At 41.5% G+C, this 17,545-nt stretch overlaps 1 protein-coding gene across 1 annotated transcript in view; it reads left to right on the top strand.

Moving 5' to 3' along the window:
• The window catches only part of RYBP (RING1 and YY1 binding protein), a 41,650-nt gene extending 24,928 nt beyond the window's left edge, over positions 1 to 16,722 (top strand). Inside the window, exons 3-5 of the mRNA XM_056501909.1 lie at positions 8,568 to 8,744; positions 8,859 to 8,957; positions 12,857 to 16,722. Of these exons, the coding sequence (XP_056357884.1) occupies positions 8,568 to 8,744; positions 8,859 to 8,957; positions 12,857 to 13,109 (529 nt within the window). The 3' untranslated portion in view covers positions 13,110 to 16,722. The remainder of the gene's footprint in view (positions 1 to 8,567; positions 8,745 to 8,858; positions 8,958 to 12,856) is intronic.
• Positions 16,723 to 17,545: the final 823 nt, after the last annotated feature.

Below are 17,545 nucleotides of genomic sequence, written 5' to 3' on the forward strand. Positions count from 1 at the left end.
AAGCTCCAAGTGGATCTGTGATGGGTCAATAGCATGAGCAGGGCAGTTCAGTAAGTTTCCAGAAATTAAGCTTGTGCAGCACTTGCAACATAGAACTAAAATTATTGGTGACCAAGGCAATTGGCATACCTAAGTGGAATGACTTTGGAGTCTCAAGGCCATCTTTTCAAGTTTGAGCTCGGGATGATCTTTACATTTCCAGTTGCATCTCATTTCAGTTATGGTTTTTGTGTATACTCACACAATTTTTCTGCTGCTGTAGAACTTCTTCCCTGTAAATGCAATAAATGAATAGGAAGCAATGCTCTTTCTGGAAAGCATAGGCATGTACCAAACCAGTGCTGGTGGCAGAGGGCAAGAAGGAGAGTTGTAAAGTTGTTTTTGTTCAGCTGGAATTTAGGGTGATGTTGCAATTGGAAATTGATGCCATTTTAATCTATTACATATTGCAAGTTTTGTTTTAAGCAGAAGAGATGTATTGTGCTGTATTTTCTTAATTTATGATTTTTTTTAAATGGACCATTAAAAATCTTAATTGATTTTTATTATTTTTTTTTAGTAAAATAATAGAGCAAGAAATCATCTGAAAAGCTGTATTTCTGGCTATGTAGAGCCATAGAATCCTGGAATGGTTTGGGTGGGAAGGTATCTTAAATGTCATCTTGTTCCACCCTCCTGCCATGGGCAGGGACATCTTTCACTAGCTCCAGGTCGCTTAAAGCCTCATCCAACTTGGCCTTAAACCACTCCCAGGAATTGAATGTTTTCTATACAGTCATGAATCAGAAGGAGTAATTTTATAGTATTTGTAAGCCTGATCAAGTTATGATCACTTGGGCAGTTCTGCTTTCTAATCAAATGAGAAAAAAATGTTTTAAAACATGGTAAATTTGGTGTTTTGCCAGTTTTTTACTAATTTTATACTTAATTGTGTCAAACCCCTTATTTAAGGAAATGTTACTTTTTAAATGAAATCAGAAAAAGCTGTTTCACACATTTCCCCACTCTAGTCCTTAAAAGCTGTTCTGTTGGAAGTTAACTGCAGCAGATAAACACAGAGCAGTCCTTAGATAGAGCACACAGCTCTTCAGCACTGTCCTGCTGGGTGTGGTGTGTGAATAGATTTATTTATACACACCCAGAGCTCCTGCACTGCTCACTGACAGGGAGCTGTGGGGGCTGCAGCTCCAGGGATGGGGCTGGGACTGGCTGGGAGCATCCAAGGAAGCGTTTTCCAGGGATTTGGGCTAGTCAGAGACAGCAGTAGTGGGATGAGCCTCTGCTGGGCAGCCTCGGGGCTTTCACTGGCACTCATTAATACAGATTAGATATGAAATTATCTGCTTAGATGGGTGCTACAGGTGAGCAGGCAGGTGAGGCTGCCAGCACCCACTGTGCTTCCAGGCAGGCTTTTCCTCTGAAAGGAGGAGCAGCAGCCTTTCTTGCAGCACTTCAGCATGACTTTTGTTTTGCCTCCCGCCGACACAGTAAGTTAAATTTCACGGTATTAGTGCTTAAGTAAACGTCAGGCTCTGTTCCAATAGCTGATACTCAGCATTGTTACTCATCATCACTGCTATTTCCAGTCCTCACTCTGGTAGCAAAGAAGCCTGAAGAACAACTTCTGTTTAACTCTTGCTTCTGGCTGGCTGTTCTCCAGAGTGTACAGGAGCTGCTGCTTGCTGCTGTCTGAAACTGCTTGGGATCAGAAACCCTCTATGGAGACACATCAGGATAAACCTGTGGTCCAAAACACGTGCAGTACAGTGTCAGATACCTCTTCTTGAATGATTTTATAGTGTTGTGTGATAGGCATGCACAAGGAGCAGAGCCCATGGGACTTGGTAGAACAAACCCAGGTTTGTGGTCACTCGGGTTCAGCCCTTTTTAACCAGAAAACTGCTCTGTGATGTATCCATTTCCCTGGGGGGCAAAAACCCCAAAACAAACCAAAAGAGAGGCCAAATGCTTGCAAAAATGCAAACAGTGATGTTTCTCTGCTGAACATTTTCCAACAAAATCCCAAATAGCCCCGTTTTCTGGCTCAGGGCTCCTTTCTTGTTGGCAGCCCACCAGGTCCTAAGTCCAGCTGTGCAAGAAGCACCATATAAGATGTTTCTTAATTTGATAGGAGGTGAATGGTCCAGATTCACTTCCATGATTGCATCTGTGATGGTGCCAGCAAATGGCATTTGCAGTTTCTACTTCTGTACTGTATTAGAATGGGTGTGTTGAGGAATTCTGTGACTTCTTCATTTTGGTCAAACTGCTTCCAGAAACATCTTACTGCCCTGACTTTAAATTTTTTTAAATGGGATTATATGGAACAATGTATATTAACAGGGAACTGTAAAAGTATTGGAAAACCTATTACACTGTGCTATTGAGCAGACATAGTGGAAGAGTTTATAGAGCAGTTCTGGTACTCTCTTAGAACTGTTTTGCATGTTTTCACTAAAAATAATCAGAATTGTGAGCTGCAGAATCTGTGCAGTGACAACTCTGGGAATAAATCTCTTTTATTTATACACTTTGATTTGTAAACATATATTTTTAAATATTATAAAAAATATTATAAATATTTTTAAAAAAAGTAATGCTGAGACTCCTGTGACAAGCAGGAATGGAGTATTCTTTTTACAGGCATCATTCAGAATCTCAATTTTACTCTGATGGCACTGACCAGACACTTCCCAGCAACCAGGAATTCCTGTCCTGTTCTGTGTATGCAGGTGACAGCTTGCATTTCATTTAATAATGTTCTCATTCTTGTTTGATTCAAAAGAAAAGTGGGGAAAATAGGAGAAAATATGTTTTCATGCAAAAATACAAAGAACTGGCAGCTTTGTGTGAGCCCAGTAAATATTAGCTACTGCCAATATTTTTGAACTTTTTAAAGTTTGCAAACATAAGTATGGGATGGCATGGGGACAGGGGAGGATTGTTCAATCTGTGAGAAGTGACCTGCAGTCTGTAAACTTCTGGTGGACAAGAAAAAAGTTTAAAACACTCCTCTGAAATGTGAACAGCTCAAGGTTTGTTGTCATGGCCAGGAATAGTTGTCAGCAAAGCTGAGGCTTCTTTATCTCTGTTGGCTGTTCTTAGCTCTTCCAAGGAGGTGGAATACAGGAGCTGGATGGTCAAGGAGGATTGAACAGTTTTTGGAGTTGGCTGTACACTCTTAAGTGTACTTAGTTTATTTTGTGGCAAATAGTTGTTTTCTTTGTGTGAAGCTGTTGTTTTCTTTCATGTTTTTTTCTAGAATATTCAGACTTACACTCAAAGTCCTTCAAACTTGTTGCTGTGCCCAATACCTGAGGCCCACAAGTGGATGTTCCTTAGATGGACTTCTGTGTTTTTAAACACCTGTCTTCTAAATAGAAACACAGTGCTAGCACATCAGTGTTAAAGAAAAAATCTGTTCTTCCATCAAAATATTGTTCAGTCACATATTTCTTGCAGTTTGTCTTTCTAGTCTTCTTTTTCTGTTGTTATTGTTGCTTTGTTTCATGGATCACGTGGAGCACTTGAGATAAATGTATGCAGCTTCCATACTGCTCTGCAGTTCTACTCTAGGACAATGTGTCCGTTCATCCTTGTTCTTCTTGCTAAAAAGGACCATGTGGTCATCACAAATGAGCTGGAAATATTCATGTAGGAATGGGAGCTCACCCCATCATGTTTATAGCTCAATTTCTCCAAAGCTTTCGTTCTTCTGTATGTAAAATTCTTTTGAGGAGATGTGAATTTCATTTGTGCTCGTGGGTTAGTTTCTAATCTTGCTTCATGCTCAGAAGGATGCTTGTTGTGTAAGTGTTTTGGCAGTGTTTTATAAACACTGTAAATACTTTTAGTCTTGTTTTCTTGTTTTTCTTTGAGCAAAGATATATCCATGTGCCACTGGGGTTATTAAAATAATCATGTACTTCACACTGCACAGTGCCTGACACGCATTTTCTCAAAGCACCGCGGAGCCGCGCAGAGGTCGGCTGGTATCGCCGCGTGCATCAAAGCCAGAACAGCATGAAATTATCCAAATCCTCCCCACTTCACGTTCCATGAGGCTTTTGACTCTGAAATCCCACTCGATGCCACTTTCATTCTTCTGATAACATAGTTGTAGGGGAGTCAGAGCAGTTGTAATTGGATCCACGTTCCTGGGGATTGCCGGGGTCCCTCCAGGTCTGTGCTGCTGCAGGGATGAAGCCCAGTCACTTCCCTGTCCGTGGTGCCTTCCCTTTTCTCAAGGCAGAGGGGCCAGAGAAATCCCAAACAGACACAGAAATTAGAGTCACATGAAAAATGAGGTGCATCTTATCCTCCTCTATCCCTCTTGAAATCCAGGTCTGAGTAGCTCCTGTGCTGGATGTGTGATGATAAGCCTGCTTGCGGGGGTTATGAGTGGAGCAGCAGAATTCCTGGGTGTCCATGCTCTGGATTTGGTTCTGAGGCATGCCTTAAAGGGACACTTTGAGATGCAGAAGGAAATGCAAGTATGAATGAAACAGTACTTGCCAAAACCTTAAAGTTACGCTTTGCTTTTTAATTTTTAATTTATTAAAAGAGCACTGCAATGTAGGCAGTGAGCCCTTCAGGAAAGTCCTGCATTTATTCCACTTCCCATGAATGAAACATCCCAGTGTCACTTCACATGGCAATCTGAGGGTACAATATTTGCATATAGTGTGTATATATATATATTTGTATATTTGCATATAGTATATATTTGCAGGCACAGTGTTTCTGTGAAGTCTGTTACTAAAAGGTAGTAAAGATTGTTTGTGTGCATCATTTACAGGAGTTGATGGTGAAGAGACCCAGGTGCCACAGCCATTCTTAGAGCACACAAATATATTTCAGCTTTTTCATGCAGCAGCATGTCCTTGCTGCAGAGGTCATGACTTGTGCAAAAATGCTCCTGGGATGTAAACTACAGTTCAATTAATGTGCAACAATTTATTTGTCTGTACATAACTTGGAAAGCACATTTTAATTTTGTTTAATTGCTCTTAGTTTTAGAGGGAGAGAAGACAATCCTCTTCATGTTGTAAAAAGAAAAATGATGTGCATTTATTCATCACATCAGTGGTGGATCTTTACTCAGGCTGTCACCTAAATTAGGGGGAAAGTGCCCAAGCAAAGCATAGCTTTACTATCATAAAGAAGTCCAGGTAGGAGAAAACACACCTATTTCAGATACTTGCATTGAAAATTCAAGAATTAAGTGTAACACTAAGTATTGCATCTCTTCAGATAATTTTTGGGAAGTTGAGGCTTTTTAGCTGTGAGTTATGAGTAATGTTGATTCTTCCAACCTTCTAGTAGGCTGCAACATAGTACTTGCTTAAGCATGAGTGCTAATTAGAAAGTCTGAAGAGGCTGAGCTAGAGTTTGATTTTGTTGACTTAGATGTATTCTCTGTGTACCTGAGCACTTTAATGTTGCAGAAAGTCAACTGATGACATTTTGGGATAAAAAATGGTTAATAGTTGTTTCTGTAGCTGTTTATTCTTACAAATAAAGTTTAGAACTAGTCGCAACTTTCTGTTCAGATTGTTTTGTTTAAGTGATAACTGCTTTAATGTTATAGTGATGTATTTGGGTTGAAGCATTTGCTTTGGAGGTGGCCAAATAAATCATTTTTGGTCGGCAGGGAAACTTGGAGTAAGTTTTGGATGTTGCAGCTGCTTTATTCAATTGTGGTTCCTATGGTTATAGTTTGCTGTGGTTGAAAATGTGCTGCTCAACTTGCTTTGCTTGGCTTCTTAGTAAAGAGCTTTTAACCAGTGTGTCCTGGCTGTAGTGGCACTGTGGGCCTTACTTGAAGGATTTTATTACTCCTATTATTATTACTATTACTGTGCCAGTTACTTAAATTACCTGTTTTTTACCCTTTTCCTAAGCTTGCTGCTGGCATGGGTGAAACAGATTAGGAGCTGGAAAGTTGTTGGGTTATTTGCATTATTATAAAAAACAAAAACTATTCTAGTAGTGCAGCAGATCTTGAAAGATGCTCAGTGTAGACCAAAGTCTCAGCAGCTTTGTGCTCCCTCCCTCATGGCAGGAGGGATCCCATGGGCAGGGCTGGCTTTCCTTCCCACAGCTCCCTGGCTGCTTCCTGCTCTCTTCCCTTCCAGTTTTGGCTTTGCCCTCACCAGCAGACCATCCTGGTGGGTAAGAGTGACTATGTAAATATGGATTTTGGAGAAGTTATGCTGGTTAAGTCAGTGACTGGCTAGAAAATGATAAAACTTAATGAATGCAATGTGCTGTCACAGGCACAGATAAGGAGCAGAAGAGCACAGGGCAGCATCTCCACAGGAGTGCTTTAAGACTGGTCCTTTTGCCATTCCAGCCTTCTCTAGGGAAATACGGTGGAACATATTTATGGGTTTGGTTTTTATTTCAATTTGCATTTTAAAATTTGTATCTCAGTGCAGCAGTCTTGCAACAGGAAGGGCAGCTGGGCAGCTGCACAGGTTGGGCACAGGGCTTGGAAATCACATCACAAGGAGCACATCAGAGTGGTGCAAAGTGGGAAAATCTCTCAGATTTGTGAATTGGGATTTCCCGTGAATGGCTCAGGTTTCTGACTCAGCTGGTTGTGTAAACAGCAAATAACTGTAAGTCTGGGCAGAAGTGGCAGCTTCAAGCAGTGAGGTTAATCATGTATAATCATGCAGGGAGATGGTATCTGCCCTCTCTTTGAAGATTTCTTGACATTTTATCTTTTTTTTCAGTAGGCGGTGAGCAGGTTTCTTGACACAAGTTACTGTTGTCAGCTTTTAGTGTGGTTGCATCAATCTGAAAATCTTTTCCATGTAACCAAACTGCTTCTTTTTACATATTTATTCTCAGTCATACAGACAGAAATTGCTGTGTACTGTATTTCAAGGATGCTAAATATCTTCAGTGTTCTGTGAAACAGGTAGCTGCTTGATCTGATCTACAAAATACTTCAGAAGCACAGTTATTTAAGGCTGAATATGAGATCATTGTTCACTCAGATGTGTATGCAGATTGTAGCATCAGCTGAGTTACAGTTTCTATGTTGTTTTTTTTCCTATGAAAAGTCGAAATGCCAGAGCTGTCGAGATGGATCAGAGGCCTGATTACAACCTGTTGCATAGATTTTATAATAATCTGTGGCTGAGAAATGAAACACTTTAGTATATCTGGCTTTAGTAAGAACATCTTGGTGCCATTATACAGGAAACCAATACCAGGAGAGCCTTAGCAGATATTTGGATTTTCCCATGACAGGGAGTAGCAATTCTCTGGGTATTCCCTTATGTGTATCATCTCTCAGTGCAAATGTTATGCATGAGCAATTAATGTTTTATAGTTTTTTTTTCAACACATCACACCACTAAAGTAGGTGCTTGAAACCTCTCTAGATGTTTGTAGTAAAAGCTGGGTGCAGGTACAGAGCTCTGCAGCACAAACCCCTGGGGTTTTGTGTGCCAGCTGTGGAGCTGATGGTACTTGGGTGCAGCTTTCACTGGCAATCTGTTGTAGTCTGATCTATGTGCAAAATTTGAATTGTATTTATGAACAATTTAACAGCTCTAGATAAGCCTGTGCAACTTTTGCAATTAGTATTTGGTTTATTATGGATAACTCAGGGAGTTGATTACCCTTTTTTTGTTCCTCTCCCACCAGCTGTGTGGTCACAGGAAGCATAGATCTTTATGGAGTGTTGAAGGGATTAAATCGATCATGAATAGTCAGAGTATTTGTGATATGCCAGGAGGGAAAGTTTTTGAGTTGCCAAGAGAGGACATTAGAGTTTGGGTGAGGAGTGAAGGAGAGACAAAGGTACCGATTCCTGTGGGATGTGTGAGTATCAATAGCCAAGGTATTGGTTACATGCACAGCTCCTCTCTGTGTAAGCCACAGTTTGCAGTGGGAGCAGCCTTTGAGAGCAGTTTGGGTGTGTGTTTTGTTTGGGCACACTGGGGACAGTGGTGTGAGGACGGTGTGTCGGAGGCTGGCACAGCTGTCCCAGCGCGAGTGTCAATGCCCACTTGTCTCCTGTGCTCCTGCCAGCCCAGCCCTCGGGACAAAGGCATCTCAGTTACCTTCTCTTGTTCCTTGTTATTTGTGCAAGGTTTGCTGCTGCTGAACCAGAAGCTTACTTGAGACATTAAACTGAAGGATATGAAGGAGGCTGATGTTTATCAGGAAACTTTTTTGTCACATTCTGTTCCTTTTCTAGAGCATAGGCACAGTGTATGGCTGGCAGCTTCTTGAAAGCTGCTTTTTCACTATGGTCCCCCCCAAAATTGGCTGTGATTTCATGACATAGATGAAGCAAGGGAGCATTATACTTAATAGTTAGATGCTAAAACCTGATGAAACAGCAGTTCAGAGTATTTCTTTCTTTTAACGTTTCTGTCTTGTCTGGTTACAGCAGTAGTACTTCACATCAAATAAGGACATCCATTTGGCTCTTTAAGTGGAGTGTTCTTCCCTGGTTGCTGAAATAAATCTTCATACTGCTCTCAGTATAGTTATTTTTACTATGTAAGACTGACTATAGATCTCTCTTTTCATTGTCATTGTAGAAAACCTAGAATAAACTCTCAGCTGGTGGCACAACAAGTTGCCCAGCAATATGCAACCCCACCACCACCTAAGAAGGAGAAGAAGGAGAAAGTGGAAAAACAAGACAAAGAAAAACCTGATAAAGAGAAGGAAATTAGTCCAAGTGTTACAAAGAAGAACACTAACAAGAAGACTAAGTAAGTTTGAAGGATGCAGTGTTAAATGTGATGTGATTTCAGTAGCACTGTGCATTGGTTAATTGTGCAGCTAGACCAACATTCTAATCTCCCTCTTCCCTCCAATTCTCACAGACCAAAGTCGGATATTGTGAAAGATCCTCCTAGTGAAGCAAACAGCATACAGTCTGGGAATACTACAACAAAGACCAGCGACTCAAATCACACTTCAAGGTAACTCTAGACTAAAGTTGAGCCTGTGGTATCTGAGAGCTGTGCTAAAAAGCAAACATTTCTTTTCTTGATGTAGGAGCACTTGAACACTCTGCTAGTGAGGATAGATTCAGGCTTTGGAAATAATAATTCTGTTGTCCATTCTGTTTTCATTTCTCTGCTAAAATAATTTTATTGTCAGTTGGGTATTAATGCTTTTGGCTGTAGACAAAGTGGGGGAAAAACATTAACCAGCAATCATATCAAATTCTTATCATGGCTCGATAGCAGTAACAAAGGTTACTTTTTTACTTCCTTATCCGTAATTCAGTCACTCTAATTGTCAAGATAATTTTCCAGGTATACAGGAACTAAGTATACATTAACAGATTTGCTGGGATCTTGCTATCAGCAAAAAGCACAAGTGGCTGGTTTGATATTTGTCTAAGTTTGAAATGAGTGTATGGAGAGCAGTTTATTCCTAGTCTTGCCTATACTGTTCTTCCATTTTTTAAATCAAAAATTCAGCATCACAGAACAGTTTTTGTATTATTGAACTTGAGAGCTACAAGAGGCAGAGCTGAACTGGGCTTTGCCTGTGTGGGCTGTATAAGAATTGCATCTCTCTTTAACATGTGCTGTAATAGGTGTTTTATAGTGAAGCCACATGAACTGGGGCAGTATTAGCTGCAAACACTTGTAAAGCACATGGGAGATATGGTTGGCACTGCTGTTGGCAACAAGTTGGCAAGGTGTGATTGCAGAAAACTCTTTGTCTTGGAAGTTTTTAAGTAATAGCATGAAAATCTTTAAAAAGAGGGAATACCCTTGGCACAGTAACCCACTGGAATGTAGTGAGGGCAGTGTGAAATCTGCTGTGCTACAAGACTGAGCTGTTTGCAGGGGCTGCTGTTAACTCTTCCTCAGCCCCCAAAGGGTGAAGTGTCCATTCCTGATTTGGTTACAGAGAGGCAGCTTTATTAGAATAACTCTTTTCTTGTCCTATTCTTCTTTAAATGGTACTTATTTTGAGACTTAGGATGCAGGAGACTTGATGTACTTGACTAATGACATAATATTACATAGAGAGATTACATCAAATAATTGTTTTTACTCATTAAAGGAGTCACTCTGTCTGCTGCAAAATATTTTAGTCCGTGTTTTGTGGCAAGCTTTTGCCAGGCCTAATTAAGCCTTAATAGTACCAGGTCTAGCTGGGTATTTTTAAAGGATACCTCATCTCCTTTACTACTTAAACTGTCTTTTTAAGTGTTTTGTTTAGTGGAACTTTTCTGGCAATTCACTGTTCTCAGGAGTGCTGTCAAGAGTTTTTTCTGATTTTTACAGAATGCTAAGTTTTTTTCATGCCCAGATTGCTTAACAGTTGTTCTGGGCTTTTTGTAAATTGTCTTTTAGGGCTCTCTGGATTTTTAAGAAATCCTGTTTAAATTTGTTGGATACCATGCCTGTTTCTGACAAAATATCTTGGTTTATACCATGCCTTCCTGTGTACTTTCAGATTGAATGTTTTGAAACACTTCACTTATTTAGCCATAAAACTTTTTTTGCTGTAAACATGAAGCATCAGGGTGTTTAATTTTGCAAAATAACATGAGTAGGCCAATCCCTTTCTTCTATAAGAAGCAAAAATTGTATGCATGTGCTGAAGAGATTGGTGGTTTCCATCTGTGCTTAATCAGCTCTTTGTACAGGGGAAACCCTGAAAACCTCCCAGAGAAATGACTGGGAGGCTCAGTTCTAAAAGTGGTAATGTGAATGTTTAATGTTTGTGAGTGGGACTATGGGGAAATCCTGTACCTCAGCCCTTCCATGTAACTTTGTCATGGCATTTAAAGATGCATGGGCAGTTCAATTTTTTTTTTTTTTTTTAATTTTTTTTTTTTTTTTTTTAACTAATTACAACTCAGAGCTGCCTTTTAAAGAGCAGTAGCTGGAGTTCATGTCCAACCCTGTAGGAAGGTGGAGGCAGCAGGCTCTGTTCCGGTATCTGGGCCAGCATTTTGGCTCTTTCTGAGTACAAGAGGAAACAAATGACCGAGGCAAATTACAGGAAGAGCTGGGTTTCCTAGAGGAACTCGGGGCTCGGGGAGGAAAACACGTCCTCGTACTACGCTTCCGGGAACAGCGGCGGCCGCGCGGGGGATCTGCGGGACGGAAACCCCAAAAGCTGCTGAGCCAGCTGGCCTTGCTTGTGAGCCACAAGTGGCATCACTTCATCTCCCCGTGGCTGTGTGTGCAGCTTGGCAGCTCCTGTGAGTAGGGCTGTGCAGCGTGGCTGCATCTCCCTGCCCTGGGAACCCAGAGCACGGCTCCAGGCTTGGAAATGCTGATCCCAGAGCAAAGGGGCTGCTGCAAGTAGGTGTTAGCCCAGTGCAGCAGTAGTTTGGGTTTTTGTTTGTATTTTCTGTCTATTAAAAATGCATTTCCTGTGATGCTTGCTAAAAATTGCAGCAGCCTCCTAGGTTAGATAAGAAAATACTATTTTTGGTGCGGTAACTTCATTTTTGGTGAGGAAGTTTGCAGAAATGCAGTTGTTCTATTTTGGAAGCTGTACATCCATCCTCAATGCATTTTTCTCTTCTGTCTGATTCTGGACTACCACTTGGATAACTGCTGCTTAAGGACTTTTTCCTTGTTAACTTACCACTCACTGCAAGCCATTGCGTATTCATAGCGGGTAGAAAATGAGCTTAATTCCCTCTTTCTCTGTTTCACTGCACTAGCCTTGTGTGCTGCAAGTGAGGAGGAGAAAAGGCAGAGTGGTTTAAAAGCTGGAGCTTGATCCCAAAGTAAACTAACCTTCCCTCCATCCCTCTCAATAAGGCAGCTCTCAGCAAGCTACTTTTCACTGATGTATAAAGACTCTCCTTTTTAATTTCCCTATTGGGAATATTCCACTGCTTAAGCCTGACCCTTAATTAGGAGCAAAAGCTGTAAATTACAGCAGTCGCTGCAGCTGACTTAGAATTTGCTGTAGCTGGAGGAGTGTCCAAAGCTTGTTGAAGCAGAGATTTGGACCAGCCCATGAAATGTGCTTGAATGTCAGCTTCCTAGAGCTTCGACCCTTATTAGCTACATTACTAATTGAATGATAGCACAGCATGCAAATTACTGAGATAATCCTGAGCAATAAATACCAGCGGGTTCTTTTCGGGTGGTTTGTATGGTTTTTTTCTGCCCTTTTTTTTCCCTAACCAAAATCTCTGGCTGCAAAAACTACCGTTGTACATTCTGGATTTTATTTACAATAGTCTCGATTCCAGAGGGAACATTTTGAGCCATTTTATCCATAGGCTGATTGGGCATCTGATTTGTATAAGCTCAAAGCAGCTGAAAGAGAAGCCAAGTTGTCCCAGTGCCTGTGTTGTTTGCAGCTGCAGAGTTCCAACATGGGAATGAAAGAGCCGTGGCCGAATGCTTTCATGTGGTTTTGTATTGCAGAGTCACAGCCTTGTCTCATAACATCAGGGCACATGATGAGATGGTGAATTTAGATAAGAGAACTCTTTCATCTGCCCCTTGGGGAGGAGATCCTTCACTCTGTCTGGCTCCTGTCCGCTTGGCTCTGCTGTGATGTCCTCCTTTCTGGCAGGGTTGGATAGGGAGAAGCCTGCAGGAGACTTGCCGTGCAGAGCTCTGTGAAACAGGTTGTTCTGTGGGGCTGAGTGTGCTCCACAGCCCTCAGAGGCACAGGGAGCTGCCTGGCTCAGGAGCAGGTCACACCTTCACCCTGTGCTCTGCAGCGCTCTGCCTGCCAGGCTTCTCCTCCCAACCATTGCCATCTGCGCAGGCGAGGGAGCACGAGTCACACCGAGTTTGTTTTCAAATGCTTTTCCTAATAAACTTTCCCTTTCTCCTTTATTTTTATCCTTTTATTAAATATCTCTCATTCGTTTCAGACCCAGACTGAAAAATGTGGACAGAAGTACCGCACAGCAGCTGGCAGTCACAGTGGGAAATGTCACAGTAATTATCACAGACTTTAAAGAAAAGACTCGCTCTTCATCCACGTCGTCTTCTACAGTGACCTCCAGTGCAGGATCAGAACAACAGAATCAGAGCAGCTCGGGCTCTGAGAGCACAGACAAGGGCTCGTCCCGTTCCTCCACGCCCAAGGGGGACATGTCGGCAGTCAACGACGAATCTTTCTGAAAAATTGCACATGGAGTTGTGGAAACTATGAATCAGGGTATGAAATTCAAACACTCCACCTGCCCACGCTGTTCAGATCCTGGAGAGCCTCTTCTGTGCTTGAACACACTTCTTGGACATCGACCTCTGACTGATGCAACCAGGATCATTTCTGCTTGCCGTGGGCATCTGGCCACCAAGGAATTTCTCACCCTAGCGATTACTCTTGACACTTTTATGTATTCCATTGTTTTATATGATTTTCCTAACAATCATTTATAATTGGATGTGCTCCTGAATCTACTTTTTTATAATATCTGCTGTGCACAATTTTCCATGAACATGACAACTTTTTGTTTTGGGGTAGGGAGTGGGTGGGGTGGGAAGGGGGCTTTATTTATTGCATTCACAAACTCCATCCTCTTTCAACATATCCTTTTTAAGTTCAGTTCTTCTTCCAGTTATACTGTGTACTATCAGTTTTGATATAAATTATATATAAATATATATATAAATAAATATATATAAAGGGTTATTTGAAACCAATACATGGAAACGCTGGTGCTTGAAACACTGTGAAGTGATAAAACAAAATAATTGAACAGTTCAAGATCTGGGGCAGTCCCCTTCTGTGAAAATACTGAAACTGAAATGGAGCTGGTCTTAGGTGAAAAGTGTTCCTGAAGGTTTGAACTTGGATGGGACCTGTTCTCTCTATCGTTCCTCCCCCGTTTCTTCCCTAAGCAATGGCTAGAGTGTACTAGACACGGTTTTCATTGTTACAGCTTGGGATCTGAGATGAGAGGGGATTGCTCCAGAGAGCTGGTGTTTCCCCTAGGGTCACTTCCCCTAGGTTGGTGATGTGCAGGTCCATGCCCAGCTGGAGCAGAAGCATTCCCAGCCAGACTGCTGGTGTTACACCACGGATCCGTGTGTTTGGTAACACGAGCATGGCTGTGTCATGCACAGCCAGTCCCACACATGTTGGTGTTGTTAATGAATTCCAACCAGCAGCCTCAGTGCCTGAGGTGACTAGAACTGGAGTGGTTGCTGTGGGTTGAAGGCAGCAGGGAGCCTGGAGCAATCCTGAGTCCAGGAACCGAGCTGGTGCTCGCTCTAGCCACATGTGGGTCGGTGCTTGTCAGCCCTGTTCCATCTGTCCCATCCATGCTGTTGGGGTGGCTCTTATCCTTGAAGTCCATCTGTATCCCAAGAGTGGTTTCTGAACACCATCTTGTCCAGTGATGGGCTTGTCAGCATTTAGACACTTCCAAGTCTCCTGCTGTGGGAGCAAAAGTAGGGAAAAGTTTTTGTGCTGGCAAGTGAGCGATGCGTGACTCATGCTCATGACCAGCATCTCCTTCATTCTTACTCTAAAGCTATCCAGACTGATTTCTTTTCCTGGCCTGTTGGTGTTGCTTTACAGTTTACCTTCCATGCATTATCCTGCTAAAACATTAGGCTAAAGAGGTGAAACAAACTTTTTTCAAAAAGCAAAACAAACCCCAAACCTCTTTGGCTTTTCATCTTTATTTAGTGGCCCCAGGGTGCTTTGCAGTAATTTCAGGCGCAGAGGCTGTGGCTTCATCTGACATCAAATGCATAACTTTTGGGCTTGATGAAAGAGGGCCACATTTTGACAACTTTGTGCCTGCTTGTTATATTTTGAATTATTTGCTTGGCAAGAGAAATTTCTCTTTGTGGAGGCAACTGATTTAAGATTTCTTTTAAAATCTGTGTGGTTTTGAGTAGCAGACGTAGGTTCCTTTCACACTGGCGACAGAAATGTGTGAGTAAGGGATCTGGTAGAGCCCCTGCTTGAAGGCATGTGCAGTGGCAGTGCCTTGGCAGCAGTGGTTTTATTCTGAACATGTTAACATGGGCACCCCAACTTAATTCTGCTTATATTCACAGTATAGGCTGTCTTTTGTAAGCATTTTTAAAAGTATTAAAGAACCAAAGGAAAACAGATGCTTCCTATGAGCATCAAGACAATTTATTATACATAGTTTTAAATACTATGAATATCTCAATCCACATTTTAACATTAGTGGGATATTGCAAAGACATTCCTTTTCCAGTTTTTACTATTCCTTTAAGGGTCTCAGGGAGGGTAAACTGGTCAGCCATATTTATTTATTTTACTGAAATGTATTGGAATAATTTTTTAAGAGAGATTTTTTGAAGATGCCCCTGAACTTGTATATTTTGCACTGCCTTATAAATGATCCATTATCAATTAGGCTTGCGTGCATCTCGGCCGTGATCCAGCCAAGAGCGTGAGCGAGTGGCAGGTCCTGCCGCCTCAGCAGGGTTCATTCTGGTGCTTCAAGTCAAACCACGTGCTCACCTTCTTCATTGGATCTGGGAATTTGTGCAAAAAAAAAAAAAAAAAAAAAAAAAGAAAAAAAAATAGCATTGTGTGTACCAGGAAATTGCTTCTTTTTCAAGTGAAACTAGACCTGTAGATCAGTTAAAAAGCTTTAACGCCGTACCCAGCTACTCGTGGTAAAGTCGGTAACATCTGTCCCTTGGTGTGCCTCCTCGGTGAAGTAGCTTGCTATAAACAGATGGGAAAATTTCTTTGGAAAAAGTGACCTGTAATTCTGCAATCAGTTAGGAAGTGCCCAGCCTCCTCCGTAGCTGTTGTGTTGTGGGTTTGAATGAAGCGTTTGCTTTTCTCACTTAGTTTCGGAAGCTGGCGCTCCTGCGGCGCTGCAGGTGGGGTTCCCTCCGCCGTGGCCGTGCTGGGGAAGGTGTTCCAGAACCAAACCAAGCAAACACTAGTGTAGGGAAGGACCAGATTCACGGTGTTCAGTGCACAGAACGCAGGTAAGTGAAGCACAGTGTTCCGATGGCGAAGTTTCGACTCTTACACAGACACACACAGACACCGACACAGCTTGCCTGACTCGCTCAGTTGACGTAGTTCTGCAAAGGAAAGGTGACAGCGTTTTACACCACCAGGCTATTTATTTCAATTGGAACTTTGCTTCAAATTGGACAGATCCAAAATTTGGCAGCAGCTTCTGTGAGTTTATTTCCACTGAGATGTTTTCACCTGCCTTACCAAGATCATTCTCAGTCTACTTTTTTAAGCTCTACCATAAACTTAAATTATTGAAAATTTATTAATTGCTGACTATATAATAACCTTTGCTTGTATGTAACCGAATGGTTTTAAGAGCCAACATTTAGAGTATGACAATGGAGCTGAACAGTTTTTAATGCGCAAGCAGTTCTGTTCTTGTGTATGACTTGTAACCTTAATTTACTGTGTAAAGATGGTTACATTATTTCCTTAGCTTTGTTTGTTGGAGACAAATATAGAATGCTTGTTTAAGTATGTCAAAACATAATCTTATCTTGTGGATTTTTATGTTAATGTATTATACGAGCTCTATTTTTCATTTGCCCAGAAAGACAGCTTGTATAACGCTTCTGAAAGTTTTTCCGCTCTGTAAAGTCTTTAGAGCTGACAGTCCTGTTAGGTTTGTTTTAATCTTCATGCTAAAGTGTCAATGGTGGTTTTGTGAACTGGTCAGAAATTCACAGGTCTTAAATGTTTTTGGGAAATTTATATTGGACACTGCTCTTTGTCTAGCAAATAAAAGATGTTAATATATTCCTGTTACTGGCATGTGCACGACTGTTATTAGAAGCCACTTTATCATTTTCCTGCTTTAAATAGAAATGTCTATTTATTAATTCTGCTTGTAGTTTTTTCACAAATAAAATAGTAAAATTTAATTAAATCTGAAAGCTCTCTTTTTTGGGAGATGCCAGTATTCAGAAAAGGTGGAGAGTCCTGTTGTTGGAGCAGCTCCTCAGCGTGTCCAGCTCATTCCTGGCCCCCAGCTCGAGCACCCACTTCTGCAAACAGGTTGTGCCCATGGAAAACATCAGTCCAGGGAGTAAATCCAGTTTGTTCCCTGGGACTCATGACATGGGGAGACTTTGTGGCAGATGTGTCTGCAGAATTTGGGTTTCTGGTCCCTGGAAATAATATTTTTTCCTGTTTCTGTAGCTGCAGGAGTGGCAAAGCTTAGCACAGAGGATTTACTGAGAGCCCTTGGGAGTTCCTTTGCCTGTCTTGCTCTAAGTCCCAGGAGTAAATTTAATAAAATGTAATTGAGAGTCTAATTGTATTTTTGTAGCATAAAAATAGTGGTATTTTGCAAGCAGTGTTTTGGTGCACTGTCTAGGAAACAAGGTGATGTGAATTACTGTGCTCTTTCTGGTTTGTGTTTCCCCTCCACCACCCAAGATGGGAGATATGTGATATAACTGTTCAAATATGAAGTTGAAATTTGAAAACAAAGCAACAGATAAAAGGCTGGGGGGACAAAATCTTTTTCCTGGGAATAGGAGGGCAGTTCCTAAATGAGAAGCCATTTGGACACTTTTAGGTATGCTGGGGGAAGTGTGTGTTGCAAATAGAGGTCGCTTTAGAAAAC

The sequence above is a fragment of the Oenanthe melanoleuca genome, chromosome 12 (genome assembly GCF_029582105.1).
Source record: "Oenanthe melanoleuca isolate GR-GAL-2019-014 chromosome 12, OMel1.0, whole genome shotgun sequence".
Classification (NCBI taxonomy): Eukaryota; Metazoa; Chordata; class Aves; order Passeriformes; family Muscicapidae; genus Oenanthe; species Oenanthe melanoleuca.